The sequence below is a fragment of the Corvus brachyrhynchos genome, unplaced genomic scaffold (assembly GCF_000691975.1).
Source record: "Corvus brachyrhynchos isolate BGI_N302 unplaced genomic scaffold, ASM69197v1 scaffold312, whole genome shotgun sequence".
NCBI classification, from domain to species: Eukaryota; Metazoa; Chordata; class Aves; order Passeriformes; family Corvidae; genus Corvus; species Corvus brachyrhynchos.
The window spans coordinates 356,295-376,360 of NW_008236640.1; the positions used below are offsets into that span (position 1 = coordinate 356,295).

General features: G+C 51.7%; 2 protein-coding genes across 8 annotated transcripts in view; both read right to left on the reverse strand.

Annotated features, from left to right (window-relative positions):
• Positions 1-20,066, reverse strand: part of GINS1 (GINS complex subunit 1) — a 25,573-nt gene that overhangs the window by 2,610 nt on the left and 2,897 nt on the right. The window contains exon 3 of the mRNA XM_017726712.1: positions 4,287-4,294. Within this exon, the coding sequence (XP_017582201.1) occupies positions 4,287-4,294 (8 nt within the window). The remainder of the gene's footprint in view (positions 1-4,286; positions 4,295-20,066) is intronic.
• The window catches only part of SLC8A1 (solute carrier family 8 member A1), a 138,519-nt gene continuing 119,534 nt past the window's right edge, over positions 1,082-20,066 (reverse strand). For all 7 annotated transcript variants that reach the window (XM_008644365.2, XM_008644361.2, XM_008644363.2 and 4 more), the window contains 4 exons: positions 20,001-20,066; positions 19,265-19,364; positions 15,436-15,711; positions 1,082-13,308 (listed from right to left, as the gene is read on the reverse strand). The exon at positions 20,001-20,066 is cut by the window's right edge and continues 65 nt beyond it. In XM_008644365.2, the coding sequence (XP_008642587.2) occupies positions 12,932-13,308; positions 15,436-15,711; positions 19,265-19,364; positions 20,001-20,066 (819 nt within the window). In that variant the 3' untranslated portion in view covers positions 1,082-12,931. The remainder of the gene's footprint in view (positions 13,309-15,435; positions 15,712-19,264; positions 19,365-20,000) is intronic.

The window sequence follows — 20,066 nt, forward strand, 5'->3', positions numbered from 1 at the left end:
GCTGGGAGCCCCGGAGCGGCTGAAGCTAAAATTAGAATTTCTACCGCACACTTGCCTCTAGCAAGCCTGTTTCCCCCAGTCCTCTGGATCGTTTGCGGGGTGCCGCACCGCACTGCCGCTGGCAGCCTCCTCCCAGTGCTATCCCCGCCCTTCCCATTGCATTTCCCCCCTTTGGCAGCCTTCAAACCCGAAGCATGCCAACACTAAAGGGAGAAAAAGGAAAAAAAAAAAGGATACGTTTGTGGATGGGATGGGAAGTTTTTTACCACTAGAAGCTCTGGAAAGAAATTCAATAGCCCAGGACCACAGCTTGTCCTGCTCCAGGAGTTCTTTTCTGTGGCCGTGTGTTTCTCACGGTTACTAGACATAAAAAATGAGCAGCGTTTCGTGTGCAACTGCAGCCCGGATTGGAAGAGTGGGGAGAGCACGGTGGGGCTCTCACAGCACGGCTGAGACACCTCGGCGTGGTTCGTGTGCCCGAGACATTTCTGCTGCTCGTGTTCAGGACGATGCGGCAGCTGCGCAGCTGAGCACGGACCGTGTCTGAGTCTGGCAGGAGTGTTTTAACGATCCCAACAACTGTTTTATTTGGGATTTTAGGCATGGGGGCGGAAATGTCCAGAAATGCTCCAGTCGTCTGCCAGCTGGAGATGGGCTTCTGCGGGTCTGTTCCCCAGCCCGAGCTGTTTCCTGGCCGCACTGTGCTGCTGCCAGTTGTGTCTGCAGGGACCCCCACCCCTCCCTGCCTCCCACCCAGCCTGGGGCACGGCAGAGGTGCGGGGCCTGAGGAAGGCGCTGTGAGGTGCCGGGTCCCCAGAGCGCTGTCGCTGCAGGAGCGTCACGTCTGGCTTGTCATTAATCATCGCGTTCTGCAGTGATAATGGCCCATCCGAGCCAGGAGAGATAATAGCAATAAACAGACATCCCGAATGCCAACTGTCGCTGCTGAAAATTGGTTGTTGCCTCTTGCCGAGGGATAGAAATGTAGCTGAGCCTTGATTGAAAATTGCCGGGGAAGCTGCCTTATCTTACTGCTTTGCCAGATTAAAAAAGCCTCATACATAAGAATAGACCAAATGAATGAAGAATTTACAAACATCTATATTTTGTGTTAGGAATTGTGTTAAAATTAGGAAAACAGCTGAAGACACTGATTTATACAACTGTGACTATTTCAGGCAATGAAGGTTTACACATCACAGTTTAACAAGATAAAAGATCTCCCACAAAATACATAGATGACAGACAACTTATCTGAATTTGACATAACACAGCATCAAGTACACATGTAATGTGATGAACAGTGCCAGGTCATTCCCCAGTTAGGTAACATACAACCTCTTGAATAAGGCAATTCAAATATAACTCTTAATTCAAATCACAACATACCCAGGCAGCATGCAGGGAAAAGTAATTTATTTTGTATATTGGAATGACACAACTTGCAACATGTTTCCATTTTATGTAGTTAGAGCAACAGGATATAAACCATTCAAATAATATATATATATATATATTTATATATATCTCAAGTCAACAGTTGTCTTTACTGGAATAAAGATTATCTGTTTTTGGTAAAAATAAAACTATTTGAATTCACTAATTAACAAAATGCACAGTGATCAGAAACCCAATTCTTCTCACCATTGTCTTCCCTGGCTCGCTTGCGGTTCCCTGTGACGCAGCAGCTGCGCAGCCCCGGATTCAGAGAGCTCTTGCACAGAGGAACAAAGATTCCCTGGCACGTGGTTCCCACGGCTGCAGAGTGTGCCACCCACACCCCACGGACAGCAGTTCTCCCATCACACCCGTCACACCTTATGGCTTGGAAACTGCTTTTCCCATCTCCGTTCCCAATAAAACACACACGTGCCTGACCTAGGGGGAGTCAAAAGTTGAATTGCTTGTGGAAACACATTCACTGGAACAGGGCTTTTATTTCCTTTTTAAACCAGTTAATTCGTCCAGACCTTTATGACCAAGACATTCAAGAAACTGTGAATCTGCTCAGAAGGGAAAAAAGTCTGAGCCAAAAAATCTCTTTGAAGTGGTGGAGCCTAACAGACGTGGCTGCGGATTTATTTCCACCGCAGCAGACCTGGGGATCACAGAGGATAATGAAGGCTTTCCCTAGTATTGAAAAGTTCTTTCAAAAGGGAGAAATGAAGAAGGGAAAGAAGATTATTCTCTATAATAAAAAAAAAAAGGTAATTTCTAAAAGACTTGTCTAGGCAGCTTCTCCATGCTAAAAGGCTCTACTTCCCCCTGTTTTAACTGGATACCTGCAGGGACGGATCCTCTTGCTAAAGTATCGTGTCCCCTGGTGGCTGGGTGTCCCCTGCCCTGCCCCCGTGTGAGGAAGGGGACAGATCTGGATGCCAGCAGGATTCCCTGTGCCACTGCTTCAGGGCTGCTGGCAGGTGCGTGGAGGGAATGGCTGAAGCCCCACAAAGCTGTGGGTGAGGGCTCCCCATGTGCCACAGGGCCTATTAAGGGCTAATAAATAAATCATGCCCATAAATTATGAAGAGGCTAAGATTGGATGCAAGGGGATCCAAATGCCCCAAGCCTGGGGATGGGATTCTCGAGAGATTTCTCTCCTTTGGGTAAGCTACACAGCAGCCACAGCAGCAGCAGCCAAGGTCTTCCTGCTGGACAGCTGTCCTAGGCTTCAAAACCCATCTGTCAGCCAGAGGAACTATGGGAGAAACCGATTTTCAGAGTGGTTGTTACCCGATCCTGTTTATCACCTTTGCAAAGTTGTCTCGTGCCTCCTTGCTACTCTATTTACTGCTCTAGTAAAAAAATCATTGGAATATTTCTTTGCTTTTAAAGATACAAAAAAAAAAAAAAAAAAAAAATCTTCAAAAGATATGGGGATAAAAGTTCTTTCACAATGACATTCAGAGCAAAAAGAGAGAAACGACATCTTACAGATCATTAGAGAGCTATCTTTGGCAGAATATTTCAAATAAATTATTTTTACAAAGATTTTCTGCAGTCATATATTTATTTTGAATAGTTCACTTTCAGCTATAGGGTTCACTACTCTCTATTGATAGGAAAACACCACAAATATAAAAATATATGAGCTCAGCACAACTTTTAGGCTACCACGACTGTGTCCAATAGTTTCAAAAGTTGTAGATTGATACCACGGAAAATATGAAACAGGTTTTCTAACAGCGTGTGTCGGGTTAGAAGGGCACAGCTCATGGCTGCTGTAAAACACACCAAGGAGGGCAGCTGGGATTGGCGTGGGAAGGAGCTGGAGAAGCCGGATGCTCGGAGCCAGTCTCTGCTGTCACCAGCCGTCTCCCCACAGGGAATTGTCTCTCTCGGACCCCTAAGGCTTAGAGATGTCGTGCTGGGTGGTGGCTGAGGGGTGTCCTCCCTGGGGAGCAGGTGGCTGACGCCGGGCGTGCTGCGCTGAGAGTTCCCGATGGATCCGGCCGTGCCCGGCCCCGTGCTGTGCCCCGGGAGGGAGGTCGAGTGCGGCCGCTCTTGCTCCCAAAGCCGCCCCCTTTCACCTTCGTGTGGGGAGAACCACCGAGGGAGCCGCAGGCTTTGCCCTTGCACTGTGGCCAGATCCTGCCCCAGACCGTGTCCAGGGCCCAGCAGGATGGTGACTCTGCTGGGATCCCCGCGCCCCAGCCGTGGTGGCCCAACAAGGGGCCTTGCCTGGTCCCAATCTCCCCCTGCAGGAGGTGCCACCGAGTCCACCGAACATTTAGATTTACATATTTTGCTTTGTTTATACAGCATGTACAGAATATACAGCATCGGACAATTATTTCCCAGTAGACTGGAAGTGTCTCCCAAGATGACCTCTTTTATCAACAAATATATATATAAATTGACAGTAATAAAAGAGTCGTACCAACAAATATTATGGCTTTTCAAATAGTGTAGCTGCATTGTGCCATTGAATTTGTGAGGAACTGTGACAGAGACAGAGAGACTGGGGGGCTCCAGCTGCTGAGCCCAGGGGCGACCCTCAGCTTGGGGCACAAGGGCTCCGCATCGCTGGGGCAGCGCCAGCTCACGGCACCAAGCACGGCGCAGGTGGCAGAGGGAAGGTGGAGTTGAATTTATGACCCATGCTCTGGTTTCTGTCTCCAGGCAAACCAGTTCTCCTGCAAACTCTCAGCCCAGCTTTGAAATAATTTGGCTCTGTCCAGCTGGGGTCTGCCTGCCCTGTCCCTGGTGGGGGGACCAGGGGGCTGGTTGGGCTGTCAGAGATCTCTCTCTCTCTGTCAAGGTTTGCACAAGATGTCTGTCTGCCCTAGAGCGCCTTGTGGCTGTCGGGGAGACACACACAGGGTGATGGGTGACAGGATGACTGTGGCAGGTGGCTTTGGGTGCGTCAGGAAGGGTGGTTGCAGCCTCCTCCCTGCCTGCCTGCCCCGTGCTGCTCCGGGGGCCACGGGGAGCTCCCCTCGGGCTGCTCAGCAGGGGCACATTGGTGGCTGTCAGAGATTGGTGGCTGTCAGAGGAGACCAGGAAAGTGAGAGCCATTCTTTCTGCAGCACATCCAAAATTCCAGAGGACAACTTGCCTTGGTAGTGCTGTCCCCAGCCACCACCCTGGCATGGGGTGCCCGTGAGGAGAGTCACCACACGCCTGCTGCCTGCCTCCCCTCATGGGCTGCATCCAACCACCAGCTGTCCCCCTCACTTCTCAGGCCCAGCGAGCCAGTTTGAGCTCTCTCCCGCCTGCATCCTGCTGTTCCAGGGGACCCTTGGTGTGAGGAATGTCCAGCAACCTTGGGACAGGCTGTGCAGGCAGCTCCCTGCCCGAGTGTCCCTCCACTCCTGAGTGGGACAGTGTGAGAAGCTGCTGACAAGAATTACTGCCAAGAAAAGATGTGTTTCTTTCTGAGATGGTTACTCTAGAAGGAGGAGCAGTTGTTCAAGTGTGTGGAAATTACTTTTGAGAACTGGAGTGGTCACTCAAGCATCAAGATAATTGGGGCACTTCATTACAGTGGAAAATAAGTGATGGATCTAAATTACTGCTACTATCTTTTTTTTTTACTAATTCCCATCTCATTTATCTCTCCTCTGAAATATTATGGCCACTCCCTGCAGGCCTCTCTGGCTTATGCTCCCACGAGCAAGCCTGGGGAGCCCAGGTGTCTCCTTTGCCTGTGCCTGCAGGATGCTGAGCTGCGAGCAGCCCCTCCCTCATGGCAGTGATGTGGGGAGCAGCGTGGAGCGAGCACCATGGGGAACCTGCTTGCCTTTGAGGTGGGTGAGGTTTCCCAAGGACTGCTGTGCTCCTGGCAGTCTGACTGCTTTTTGCTGGGGATATCCTGTGGGCTTGTATTTGGGGTGGGAGGTAGAATGTGGTCTGTCTACTCCACATCCTCTTCTCGCTTGATTAGCGGTGACTTTCACAAAAGGTGAACACCAGGTGTGCCAGAGACCTCTCCGGATAGCCTGGAGGCAGCAGTAGGGATAAAGATGCCCATCTCTGATGAGTGGTGTTCAGGAAGTTCATGATTTGGATTTTACAACCTCATGCCAGGTCTTCTTGGCACAGAGACGCAGGATGCAAAGACTGCATTTTACAAAACCCTGTGTTTTGTGGGTTTTGCCAGCATGGCTGTGTGTCTTCCAGCAGGAGCTAGGAATTGTAGGAGAATTCACCACCTTCTGCCCTTCATCCACAAATAAAACTGCTGGATTGCTGAGCAATGTCCTCAACAGGTAGTCTTGAGAGCTGGACTGTGTGCAGAGCTGTGCCTCCTAATGCTTAATGCATTATGGAAAAAAGAAGTAGGACAAGTATTGTCAGGGAAAAAATAAATAACATTTTCTTCCTTGCTAACGCAGTGCCTGCAATGTAAGAGGTATTATTGCCATCTTTTGCTGTCTGGAGCTGCAGAGAGCAGAGCATGTTTCCTGATTAAGAGCAAGACAAGCAGGGCTCCTGCAAGGCTCCCTGCATGGGCACATTTTTCTCAAGAGCTCTCAAGATGAAGGAGGCAACATGGGGCAAGTGAACGAAGACACAAACAGGCACCAGTCCGTTCTCCTTTGAGCAGGGGGAGTTCAGCCACGGGGCAGCTCATCACAGCCCACGCTGCAAGGAAAGGCCAGGGCAGTGCACAGGGCTGTAGCTGAAGGCAAAGGGCAAGGGAGGCATCTCAGCGTTACGCAGAACAAGGAGAACTCCGCTTGTGCACCTCCCTACATCCCTGGGAATCACAAAGCCACTCGTTTGCAAAACCTTTCATTAATGTTCCCAAATAAGCTCTGGGACACGTTTGCACCACTGGGATTCAACCTTGCCCGCGCCAGCACAGCAATTTTACAGGGACTTAGAAATTCTGCACGTTTCCAAGTATCTCTGCAAAGAAGCTCATCTGCCAGAATCTCACACTTCTGCGAGCGACGAGCCTGCCAGGGCCTGTGGGCTGGGGCAGAGGGGGACACGCTCTTGGGGATGGCAGTGCCATGGACATGGCAATTTCCATCAGGCAAACAGGGCAAGGCTGTGCTCCACGCAGGTCTCATCCTGGCATCTGCAAAGAGACTCCTCTGGGCTGGAAATAATGGACGAGAAATAAATCCCACCTGAACAAAGAGGTCGGGAGGTGCAGGGAGAGAGCTCTGCGGCAGTCTCCCATGTCCTGCAAGGGTTTAGGAGCTCTAAGTGTGGATAAGCATCCCAAGCCATTGCAACTTGCTCTACTTAAACTCTGCCCATTTTAAGCAAGGGCAGGAAAGTCTTGAACCCCCAGGTAAAGCAAATCAGCTTGTTTTGGAAATGTCAAGGCACGTTTGGGTTGGGGGGTGGAGTTGGAGCATCTGTAGGACTCGATAATGGAAATTCCACCAAAAATGTTTAATCTGCCACAGACTCATGAGCAAGGGGCAGTGGCACAATAAAAACTGTGCCTGCAGGTAGTGGCTGTGCCTGTGCCTGGGTGATGAATGGGAGGGGCTCAGCATGCCAGGGTTTTTGTGGAAGTTTGCCTGCTCCTTGGTTTGTAGGGGCTCAAGTCCAGCCTTGAGATACAGACAGCGAGGCTGAGCTAACAAGAATAATTTTTCGGTGCAGTGAGAAAAGGAAAGTGTCCCACACAGGAATGCCCCAGCTGTGGGGCAGGAGGGACAGAGAATGCTTCTCTGCAGTGAGCTTGGGAGAAGATGGCATGTGAAAAGGCTTCACAGGGGAGGCAAGCACAGAGCAAGCCCCAGGCTGGACTGTCACTGTGCATAGACAGTGATTTTGGGACCTCGGGATGGCTCAAGGCAGAACCTGGAGGACCCCAGCACCAGGTGGGGTCACTAATGGTGCATCACTAATGGTCCTTCCCATTGCCACCTGAACTGGGGTGGGGCTGCATACAGGGAGGAGCAGAAAGCTTTCCTGGTGCAGTACGACAGGCTGAGGGCTGCTCTGAATCAAAGGAGATAAAAATACTGTCTGGGATTGGTGCCTCTGGACAGCCAAAAAGCTGTCCAGGGGCCAAAAAAGCCAAAAAAGGAGGCTGTGCTATACCTGTGCAGAAATTGAGGTGCATGTCCATGCCCATGGCAGCCAGGGCAGGGGACATGCTGTGGCAGTGCTTGAGACAAGGTTTCCAGATCTGGGTGGCACCCCATGGCACTTGTCCCTTCCTGGTGCCCTCCAATGCTGGGCATCCCCCCCAGCTCCAGCAGTGCTCCATAGCACCTGCTTTGGGAACAGTGGGTGCCCCAGTGCTCTCTTCCACACTTCTAATGAGGGCAGCCCCAAGCTGGCATTCCCTTTGGGAAAGGGGAAGGAGCCAAGGGAGGGTGCAGAGACTGCAGGAGAAGGGGGTGAACCACCCTGGGGGCACTGGGTCCCAGGGGCAGGACTGGCTGTTCTCAAGATGCTCCAGAGAGAGAGCAAGACCCTGTGGAGACTCCTTGGATGCTCTCAGGGACATACCACAAGCAGAAAATCCTGCTAGTAGCAGCAAGCTCCTGTCTATCTTTGCTGATAACAGCTCCTACTTGGCCAGGCAGGCCCCTTTCCCTCAAAGTGTCCCTTCCCTCTGCGTGAGGGGTGCTGCTGGCTGGCAAGAGGTTCTTGGCACCTCCAGTTCCAACAGCAGAAAGGCTCAAGTCCTTAAAAGGTGAGGAATCTCACTGTATTTATTGTCCCTTGGTGCTTTTTGCAAGAATACGGACGCCTCTGGATGCTTTCCTGCGCTAGTCAATTTTTTACAAGATAAACAGGCTTTTCCACAGCTGTGCTGAGCATGTGTAGAGGCATCAGTAGTTGGTCACTGCATGCTCAGAGAGGCCAGAGAGGTTCCTGGTGCTCTGCAAACGCATTTCTCCAGATGGGCTTGGGTGCCAAAGCCTACAGAAAATAACGCAGGGCTTTGTCTTGGAATTAGAGCATCCAGCGTTAAGTTTTCTGTCACTTTCCGGCTATGCCCAGCTCTGTCCCTCCAGGGACGTAGCTGAACCTCCTCCTGCGTTATGTATATGGCCACCAATGCCGACGATTCTTACCCGAGAATTTAAAAATAGCTGTAACAATAACACAGGGGCTCTGGTTCTCCAGTCCCTGCCCGTAGCAGAAATAGTGCAGCGAGTTCACAGCCAGGCTCGTGACCACGGCGGCCTCAAGGCCTCCCTTCTCCCCTCTGTCCTGTCAGGGAGCAGGGATGAAGATGCACTAATGACTCTTGCGATCACCCCTCGCCCCAGAGGCATCACAGGCTGCCTGGAGCGGGGTGGCACAGGGGCAGGAGCCTTGTTGGGTTGGAGATGAGGGAGTCACACCTCGGGATGGAGCTGTTCCTGTGCTGCCCTGGCACGGGCGGCGGTTTGGGTGGGCCCAGCCATGAGGCACTGCAGAGCTGCCGCTCTTTCCTGGTTTGCGCCTTTTCCGAGCGTTCAGGTTGTGACGGGGATTCGCCTCCACTCCCGCTGAGCCCTGACGAGCTGGGAATATGGTTTGTCCAAGATGGTTAGCGCTGTCACGAGTGTGTTCCTTCTGCTTGTCCTCAAGTGCTTGGCAGCGGCCTGTGGAGTCATTTGGGTGCCTGTCTCTGAATGGCCTTTGCACATGGACACGTGGTGCATCCTTTTCCATGGAAAGGTTTGCCTTTGGCTGGTGGGGTGATGAGAGGGGATGAGAGCAAATGGGGCAGATGGATGGAGGCCGAGGGTTTGAACTGCTGCTTCTGGCAACATTCATAAACCCAGGCCTTTATCAGAGATGCTCGATGTTCTGCCCACGTGAGGGAGGGTGGGGAGGCTGGATGAGGAAGAGGTGGGAGAGTTCTGGCATGAGACAGGGGATCCAGGGAGCTGAGCTGTGACAAGGCGTGACTGTGCTGGGGACTGTGCTTCCTCCTGCTGCACCCCAGCACTGCCAGCCAGTGCCAGTGTCTCCTGGGGGAGGGCAGTTCTCTTCTCCCTTTGGAGAGCGTGGTTTAAGGAGGAGACTGTGCACAAGAGCAGGCCTGGTACCCTCGGGAACGCTGGGGCACCCTTGGGAACATGGGGGCTTGGTGCTCCCCCTTGCTGCTCCCCCATAACCCCTCCATGAGCCACTGGGCACGCAACACATCACACAGTGCACAGCCTTGTTAGAGATGCCCAAAAGCACACAGTGGGCAGAGAGCAACTGCATCAACAGGGCTGGTGTTTAGCCTGTGATTTAAGCCTTGTCCTAAGCAAGCACTGCTTGCTTTTCCCTTTGGAAAGCTCTGTGAGCAGAACAGTTATTCACTGTCTGCTAACCTGAGTGGCTACACAAGTCCCATTTGACTTGTTAATTACTTCAGTGATGGCAATTCATTCTGAAGAAGCAAATGATGAGGGGGAAATACCAAGATCACCTTTCAGCAGATGCAATTACTGGGTCAGAAGAGCTGCTTTGCTTTCACAATCCGCTGTCTGGAAAAGCACACGGACATCGCTGGCCATGCTCTCAGTGGCTTGGGGAGTGTTGAAGGCAGTGCTTGCCTGGGACCCATCTCCAGAGCTGGTGATTGAGTTCAGCTGTCAGAGCAGGACCTCCCAAGCGTTGCAGGGAGGGTTTATCTGGGGACAGCTCAACAGATGCTGGATGAAACACAGGGAGGAGCAACATGCCTGGGCATGGGGAGACTTTTCTCCTCCTCAGTGCTGGCTGAGCTGTGTCGAGGCACATGGGTCTGAAACGGCCCACGGCACCTGGACTGGGGCACAGGCAGGCACCTCTTGAGAGCAGCCCAGCCTCGTGGGGTGTCTCAGATCTGCTTTGGCACCCATGGACCCTGTCCTGGTAATGCATCTTGTGCGTTCTCCCTCATAGTTAGCTCATGGCTTAACCCAGCACAGGTCACTGTGAGGCTGCAGCAGGAGCAGTTCTATAGAAGACACAAGCAGAAAGAGCTGCTCAGTACCTTGGGGGCACACCCACGGCTCTCCCCAAGCCTAGGGCAAGCCAGCACTGGCCAGAGATGCAGCACAGGAGCAGCTCCTGGCCCCAGGAGGGTGGGTTGCCCTGCAGCTTTGTCCCTGGGTGGTTTCCTGCATCCCCCTGAGCATGGAGTGGGCTGTGAGCCCCAGCTGTACCGCAGCACGCACCGAGCCTGAGGCACCATGGAGATGGAGCGGGAGGAAGGGCATGAGATGGGGCAGGAGCGGCTGTGCCAAGGCACCACTGCCCCCGTCAGTGGCAGAAACACGGTGAGGGCAGGCCAATGAGTCAAGGAGAGATGGGTACAAAGGGGAAACAACTGGACGGGAGAGAAGGGTTTTCCATAGAGAATATGCAGGAGCAGTACTGGATCCATCAGGAATCATTACAAACTTTATTTCTCTGTGCATTGTGTACCATTGATAAGGATCATCACAATTAGTGGACTCACTGCCTATAGTGGTGGGCAATACACACAAAGAAAAAAAATGAAGCCAAACAGATGAAAATGAAATCATTGTACATAAAGGTAATCACAAACCTGAACAACCTGCACCTGCGTTTGATTTTCCCCCCAAAACAATGAGAAACAAAAAAGAAAAACCCCAAAACAAATCAAAAGTGAAAAAAGGCTCGAGAAGAAAAAAAAAAAACCCCACAACTTCATATTCCTAGAGAAAACCTTACAGCAGGTTAATTAAAATTTCCACAGATAGTTCAAAATGAGTACAGATACCCCCAGCCAGCTGGTTATGGTACAAGCATCAGACATGGTTTTCAGCTGAGTGGGAAGAGCTCACCACAGACATGCAGGCTGGGAGTTTGCCTGGCTGCAGCATCAGGGAGCCAGGCAAAGGGCATGGGGTGAGAAGGTATCTCTCAACACCAGTGCCCAGTGCCTCCCCTGTGCTGTGCCCTGGGGAGCTCTACACCCACATTTCCCTGGCTCGACTCTCTACCCCAGCCTGCACTCCTGGCTACAGGGGAGTGATGCTGAGTTACACCTCCCTGTCTCATCCTGTCCAGTGATTTTGGATTTGGAGAGTGCAAAACACAGCCTTTTCCTGGGGGGATGCTTCCCGGTCACACTCAGTGGAGTGGGAGATCTCGTACAGCCCTTCAGCCCTTACCTTGGATTATTCTGCCTCCAAATGGCTGTGGGAAAAGACCAGCTTTGGGGACCGGTCCTGATGGCTTAACACTCAGAAATGGGCTGTCACTACACCTCTGGGGATACAGGGAATAGCAGGGGGCCAAGGGCTTTGAGGCAGCCACCGACTCGAAAGGCAGAAGCACGTGAGGTGCTGGGAGTCAGCCAGGCTTGCTCCCCTCAGACTGCTCACCCCACTCGGGCTCCCTGGGACCTCGTGTAAAACTTCCTGTGGACAGAGGAGGCCTTCACACTGGCTTCAGCTCATCAGAGGACCCCATCCACAGAGCTGGGCAGGGCCTGCAGTCTCTGGGGTGCGGGCTTTCCTCTCCTAAAAACCTCCAGCTGCACGGCTGTTATTGCTTCTCACGGACCCATGCCACAAGCAGTAAGTGGGGACAGCTTTCCATCCTTTCCGCCCCCGCTGAGAGGAAACAAACAAACAAACAAGCAAAACCCTATGGCAAAACCGAACTAACTAAAAATAAATAAAACCCAGTGAAAAGAAAATGCTTGTAATCTGCAATGCTCAACCCACATGGTTGGAAGGACTACTGCTATAGGATGCTATATACAGATAGATTTCATTTCATTCATGCAAATGTTACAAGTACCACGACAGCATGCCCGAGGAGGCGGAGGAGTGGGAGGAAGGCTCCCGCTGCTCCGCGCAGCCTCGGCTTGGGACACCGGACACGAGGCTGCGGCTGTGCACCCCCAAAGCATGGACAGGGAAAGGTGAGGGGCATGTGGGTGGGAAATGCTAGTTGTACACACGCCAAAACGAAACAAAAAAACCAACCCCAAATCAATGACAAAAACGGTTTGTGTTCTATCCTTAGAAAGCTCCCAGCTTCCCCTTGTCTTCAGTTCGGTCTCTTGCTCCTCTCCAACAGGGCCAGAGGGCCTGTTCCCGAGTGGTGAAGGCAGCTGGATGGCGGTGGGAGATCAGAACCCTTGCTTTCCTCTCCTTCCCTTGCCCACTGCTCTGTTTCTCACCAGCTACTCTGGCCTTCCTCACACCGACGCACCCCGGTCGCCATCACATCCGTCTTCCCGGGGGCCGGCGGGTGGGAGTCAGCGACGGGAAGGGGCTCGGTGGCCATCGGCCGCTCCTGTTGGTCGAGTTGCAGAAAGGGCCCTGCCCCTGGCTCCTGGCTGGGGCTGCTGCCTGGGGAGGGGTCCTGCTGGCTTTGGGGTCCTGCCTAGTTCAAAGGATGCTCCAAAGCCGCTTTCCATCAGCAGGTGTGTGAACATGGCAAATCTCTTTTATTCTTTCTCTGTTCATTATACACAGCTTTATATCTATATCTATACCTATATATCACTCTATATAGATATATATAGATATACACATATTTACTATCTCTGATTGTCCCTTTAGAAGCCCTTTATGTGGCAGTAGGCTTCCAGAGATGAGAAGAATATGTACAAGAGCCAGAGGAGGATAAAGAGTGAGGACGTGAGCAGCTTGGAAGTCCGCGGCCCGCCCAGCTCACCTCCAATCTCGGGTCTCCGCCGGTAGAGCAGCACTCCCACACTGATAAAAGCAAAAATGGTGAAGAGGGTGACGGAGAAGGCCAGCGTGCCAGGGGAGACTTGGAAGGCTTGTCCGTGCGCCGCGTGGTAGATGGCTGCAATGGACCAGGCCACCCCAATGCCCAGGAAAACATTCACAGCGTTGCTCCCAGTGACGTTCCCGATGGAGGCGTCCGCGTACTGGTCCTGCGTTGCTGCTACTTTGCTGGCAAATGTGTCTGCAAAGGAAAGATGGGGAGAAACCCTCAGGAAGCACCCAGGAGAAGAGGGCAGTTGGGGACAAATGTCAATGGCAACACCTGGGGAAAGAAAATAATGGGTAAGGGGATAGGGTACAGCCCCTTCTAATGGAACTTCCAAGGAGCCAGGGGACTATCTGGTTCTTCTGGACCATCAGCATCCAGAAATGCACAGGGGGGAAACCTCAATGTTCAGACATACAGGGCTTCCCCCAGTGTGGCCTCTAGCACCTTTTGCCTCCCTGAAGTCCAGTGCCTTGTGCAGACCCTGGCACTTTGGTAAGCCAGCAGTCATCCTCCATCCCTTGGGAAGAAAAACCATGTGGGTGGTGCATGCTTGCCCAGGTGCTGTGCCAGCTTCAATACCAATGACAAAACCTGGCTGGCCTTTTAAATGGAAAACCTTGTGTCAGGCAGACCAGCATGATGCTGCTCTGCACCACAGGGAAGTGCTGATTTTACATCCAAACCCACTCTGGATCTGCAGGGGGAAGGAAGAGCAGGAGGGATCAGCCCGTGGATTTGTCCAGGTGAGCACTCTCAGCTAACAATGAGAAGATGAGTCCTGAACATATCTGCACTCCCAGATCACCTCGGGCATAGGCAGCCCAGGGTGGCTCAGGAAAAGAAAACAACAAGGTCATATTTTACATTTTTTAATTCTACAGAATTTCCTTTCTGCTCCTCCCCAGCGGGCTCCAAGGTGACATAGCGAGGTGCAGCCTGGCACAAAGATCCAGTTCCAAAGGACAGGAGGGGATGGGCACATATAAGCACAGCGAGAGGGTCCATTTGCAGCAAAGAAATCAAAAGTCTGCTTTATTTTTTAAAAAAAAGCTGCCATGGAAATGCACCTGATTGCTAAGGGAAGGAAAGGGCCTTGATTATGGTGCAGTAATGGACTTGTGGGACAGTGCTGATGCCTCCGTGGCTCCGCAGCTGCCACTGGAGAGAAGGGATGAGTGTGGAAACAACCACATGCACTTCTGCAAGCTTGAGCAGTGATTTCAGTGCAGGGAAGGCCCCTGTCAGTGTTGATTTCTCTGCACTCTCTTCTGGTGCCTGCCCATCTCCTGGAAAGCAGGGGTGGAGGAGCCCAAGCAGCACCCAGCTAACACAGCACGGCCTGGGAGCCAACTGAAACAAGAGTAGCCCAATGTATTCTAAAAAAGAACTTCTTCAATGCCACCTTATGTCGGCAAAGGCAGGAGGGAAGATTTTCACTGTCAAAGGTGTGAAGAAGCCCTGCAAACCTTCTGCCTAAAGCCTCTAGTGCCAGAGGTCTAAAAAATGCTCCTTCTTCTGTACCTTGCCCCAGATCTGTTCTTCCTTTTGGTACTGCTGCTTCTTTTCTTTGCCTTTGGTAGCATTAGGACAATTTCAGGATCTTTGAGCATCTGAGTGCTGATAAGTGGAAGTTTGAAGGTGGTGAGGGAATGTGTGACCGATGCAAGGGCTAGTTGAGCTGGGTCAGAGCCCCTTGTCCAGGAACCAGGCTCTGCCTGCCCAGCACAGCCCATGGGAGAAGGTGAGTGAAAGGCACAGGCTCTCTTACACAAGCTGATGAGGGAATCCCCAGAGCTTCACAAGTTGCATTTCAAGCAGCTCCCCCGGCTCAGCAACCTCACCATGATCCATCTGAACCTGGTCTCACACAAAGGTGTCCATGCAGGAAAGCATGCCCTGAGTATGGACTAGCACTTAACTCACCTGGGAGCAAGGTTAAAGCACCAGATGCTTAAAGTGCAGGACTGACAACGCAGGCAGCATTTTAACCAAAGACCAACTCCGACTCTGAAAGTGGATACCACGGAGGCTGCCCACAGAAATAGATACTTCACAGCCTTTGCAGTGGGAAGGTCCTTGAAATAATTCCCACGGGACTGAATCCACATCGCGGTTCTGCCCTTCCAGCCCATCTGAGACTGAAAACCGATTTCCACATAGAGCTCAAACCTGTGCTCCAGGATCCTGCAGAGCACAGCTCTCCCAGCCCAAACCCAAACCCAAACCCCAACCCAAACCCAAACCCAAACCCAAGCCCAAATCCAAGCCCCAGCCTGGGTGGAGATGGACCTTCACAACAAGCCCCGTGGTTGTGCTTACCTGGCACCGATGTCCCCAGTGCAACGAACACGACTGCAGTGACTGAGTCCTTCAAGCCGATGGTGCAGCCAAAGTGGGATGCCAGGTCACCAATGAAAGCTGTCAGGAGGCCAATCATGAGGATGGAGACAACGAAGCAAGCCCAGCCATTCCAGTAGTCTGTCGGGGGCACGAAGGCAAAAAGGACCTTCCAGAAGACGGTCAGAAAGTGCATCACATAGTCGAAACAGGAGGGCAGCTTCTCCTCCCCACATTCATCGTCATCGTCATCTTCCCCTGGAGAAAACCAGCAGTGCCTGATCAGACCTGCCCATCTTGGGGAGATTGGGCAAAACTCCTGTGCATACTGCAGCCCCCAAAATGCTGTGTCTCATGATTTGGGCCCTGCAGGCCTTGACTTCCAAATATCTTGTTTGCTGGGCAACCGTCAGAGTGGCTCAATGGCCTTTCCTTGGCCCTTCCCACAGCACAGAGAGACACCCCAGAGGCAATGGTTTAAAAATCCACCTGCATGCCAGAAAGTGCAGAGCCTTGTGCCAGCACCCCCACCTGAGTTTAACCATCAGATGCCTTCTGGGACTCAGCCCCTGCTCAAGACCCCTTGGCCCAGAAGATGTGGGAAATAACCAACCTCGTGCTGGCTGGAGCTGACTCGGGCAGGAGAACCTGCCAAGAACAACTCTTGCCTCATGGAGACTCCCCCAAGGAAGCCCCTTTTGAACTGCTTTGAGCTGCTTTCCACAAGTGCCTCCGATTGCTTCCAGCTCTCTGGAAAGGCAGCTGCTTTTGATGGCTGCTGAGCTGCTCTGGCACTTCACCTTACCTTTGCTGCAAACCAGGATCCAGTCATGGATTTTTGCCTGCCCTAAAGCCTCCCTGGTCAATGACTGCTGGCTGTCCTTCCCTGCTGCACTTCCCTGCCCCTTCACAGGCTTCCCTATGAGCTCTGGTTGCCCGTTCCTTGGTGTCTGGTCTGACCTAGGTAAGTGGGCACTCCCTTTCCTGCTCCAGGCACTGGCACCTCACCTGTCTCTGCAATACCACTTGGCATCCAGCCTACAGGGAGTCCCCACGGTGTGGGGCTGACCCCACTAGAGAACCCACTGGGGCTGGTGACCCCTTGTCTGACTCCTGCAGCTCTAAGGAGCCATCTGGAGAGGCTGCTGGCCAGTCTGTGCCCTGGGCAGGCTGCATGGCAAACGTGGGGCTTCCCCAGCCTGGCACAGCGCACAGTGTCACTGCTGTGGCATAGTCAAAAACTCCTCCTGCTCACACTGGAACCACTCCCAGACTTGAAGGGGAGGTGACATTTTTCCAACTAAGTCAGTGGGAGCCTTCCTGCTGCCCTTAAGGAACAAGGATGAGTTTCTAAGTCACGAATGTTGGGGATTCCAAGGCCACTGCAAGTTGTATTAAAGACATCCCTTGCACTTTGGTGATTTTCCATGTCCTTGATGCTTTTTTTTTTCCCACCAAGGATGTGGACCACCAGGTCTCCCTGCATGGCTGTTGGAAGAAGCTCCTTACCAATGGGAAGATGCAAGCTTTAGAGCTTCAAACTCACTACGGCAGGAACAGCACCTAATCAGTGTTATTATTTTGGCAGATATAAATACCTATTCCTGTGCATTGTTGTGAAGATAAAGAACAGTTTTTCAGCCTGGAAAGCCTATTCTGACCTGTGTTTTTCCTCAGTGTGCAAAGGCTGCTAATGGCAGGATACACCGTGCTGTGCTCATGCTGTAATTTTTGCAGCAGGTATTTCAATCCTCTGCCAAGCTCGGGGTGCCATCAGGACTGCTATGGACCTAAATCTTTGTGGGGACAATGAAACAGACTGAAAAATGAACATGAATGACACCGTCATAACACTCATCCAGATCTGCCTATCATTTTGTTAAGCAGCCATGATGTCTCTCTTTTGAAGAGCTGGCCAGATCCTGTGGAGGTGACTTGAAGCACAGAGTGGGGTTGGATGGTGACCCAGGGGGGCACTCAGAAACAGGCCTGCAAGCCCCAGAATGTTTCTGCTGTGGAAGAAACTTTATAGCTTTTGGGTGCAGACTGAAAGAGCCATGAGTGACAGGCTCTGGAATGGCACAGCACAGTGTGGCACAGCCTTGCCTGCACCTGCACTGCCCTTCCACAGACCTCACCTTCTGCTTCTCCATCCCCCTGCAAACACTGCCCTGAGCTGATCATTGGGTGGGAAATGGGGGTTTAATGTTTCTTTTGTCAGCTGGGATGTTACATTTTGAAGTGGTGATGGGTGACTCTCACCTGGTCTCCACGGTGAGCTTTGGGGGAAAAACTCAAACCCAACCTCCAGTGTTTAAGGCATTTTAACTTGTCTTGCACAAAGCTTGAGGAGCTAAAGTCTGGATATCTCCAGAGCTCAGAGACAAACTGCTGATCCACAACTGCAAGGGACAGCTCATGTCGACCAAAATACATCCCATTTATTAAATGCTTGTTAATCATCTGTTAGCACTGATCATGGCTATATATTCAAGACATTGGGGCAACAGGGTTTCCACGTAACTGCAGTCTTTACACACGTCACAGAAATGGGATCCGACCGTCAGTGACTATCTTTGCTTTAACATGGGATGCAATTAAATAATTGGTTCTGGCATAGATTAGTTTAGCCATATTAGCTACAAAACCTTCAGCAAGGATTGTCTTGCATGATAAGTTCATGCTGAATCCAAAATAATGGGAGGCTCTTGCCTGGAGGCTCTCAGAAGAACTGTGCTAAAAGAGGAGGGATCACAATTTGAGGAGAAAGCTGCTGCACAGCGTCCTGCCCTTGTTTCCAGAGGCAGAGGGCAAATGGTACTGCCATCCTTGTTAATTACCTGGTGCTGGGCAGAGGTTACCACGTATAGCAGAGTTAGAGGCTGGAATCTGAGTGCTCCCCCATGCATTTCAGTGCACAATTAGCCAGATAAGAGGTAATCGCATTCCCCAGGGATTTAATTTAAGCTGGTTGATTTTGCCCTAATGTGTGCACACCCAGCCAGGGCTGGGCTGTGAGGCTGTAACATCCAGCCAGTGAGTAATAGTGTCTCCAGCTGTTAAAACAACATCTGGAGGAGATCTTTCTTTCTTTCTTTCTTCTTCCACATATATGGGAATGATAATAAATCCTGTACTGGGCATACTGGTACACATGGCACTGGCACCTGTGAGAAAGGTACAACAACAGGGCATTTGAGGGAAAGGCAATTCTCCAAGGGAGGGAAGATAAGACCACACAGGATCTGGTTTGACCACAGATACAATGTGCTGCTGCAGCTATTGGGCTGCTGAGCTGCAATCCTCCAGCCACAGCTGGCTGGGGCAGCAGGAGTTCCAGAAAGCAGGGCGTGTCAAGGGCAAATTTTGGCTCACAGAGAGTGACTGCCTTCAGTGTTGGCACCTTAGCTACTGCGTTGTCCTCACCGCAGAGGTACAGGGAGAACCAGGGATGGGGAGCACTGCTGCTTCACACCCGCATCATTTATGCCACTCTGAATTTCCACGCTGTGTTCACCTCCCAGATCTCTCCCACTGAACTGACATTTTCCCCTCTGCCGTCTGGTACCAGCCAAGGTGTTGCTCTGCCTGGTGCTACAGACACACTTCACGCAGAAGGTTTCCTACACATGAGACAAGGTGCCCTCACGAAAGGGTTCAATCGGCTGCCTTATTTATGCAGGCACTGTAAATAACTCTGCCACCTGTTTTGCCTCCTGCTGCTCCACTACAGTCTGTGTTACTAATACAGCCAAGCCGAGACAGGAGCAAGTGCGATCGTAATTCACCTGGAGCTGTGGCCCAAACTCACCCGCGCTGACAGTAATGGCCTCAATAAACTGCTCCCTCCAGCTGTTTGTGCCAACCACCAGGGCCAGGTTCGTCTTCTTAATGAGCTTGTCCACCGTGTTCTGTGGATGGAGATGCATAGCACAGAATTAGGGGCTGGAGATACTGGGCTAAAACCCACCAGTGCTAGTGCTTACAGCCATGTGTTTATGGAACAAGCTGAACAGATTTTAAGCTCAAGAACCCCAGCAGCAAACCCAAATATAAGTACTTGCTATTCCCTTCACTGCTGCTAAAAAAGACCTTTTGAAATCTACTCATGGATGGGAGCTTGAACCACCTCAGAGCCACAGTAAAGGTGGCCTGTTATATTTTTATACTACAGAAAAATGGAAAAGATAATGAAATGGCCCGTTTTCAGCTCTTGGCCTGGCACACGCATTCACGGCTGCTGAGCTGCACAACCATTACTTGCATTTGGGGTATCAGCCCTTTGCACTGGGAGTGCCAGGCTTGGGGCTCACTCAAGGCTGCCTGTAAGTAGGACCAGCACATAGAACTCACTGTGAGAACAAGGCTGTGCTTTAAAGCAACCTGCAGCATTTGGGATCCCAGCTCCCGTTCTGTGTGTGATTCCATTCACTGCCCCACTTTGCTCCAACACCATCACCATGTGCCTCCCACTGCTGTGCAAACCCAAAAGGAGGGTCCCCAGCCAGAGGGGGAAGAAGAACAGGGACAGAGGATGTGGACAGTACCTTGAACTCGTAGGATTCCTCAATGATGATCTCGAGTTTGGTGTGCTCCCCCAGGACTGGGCGCCC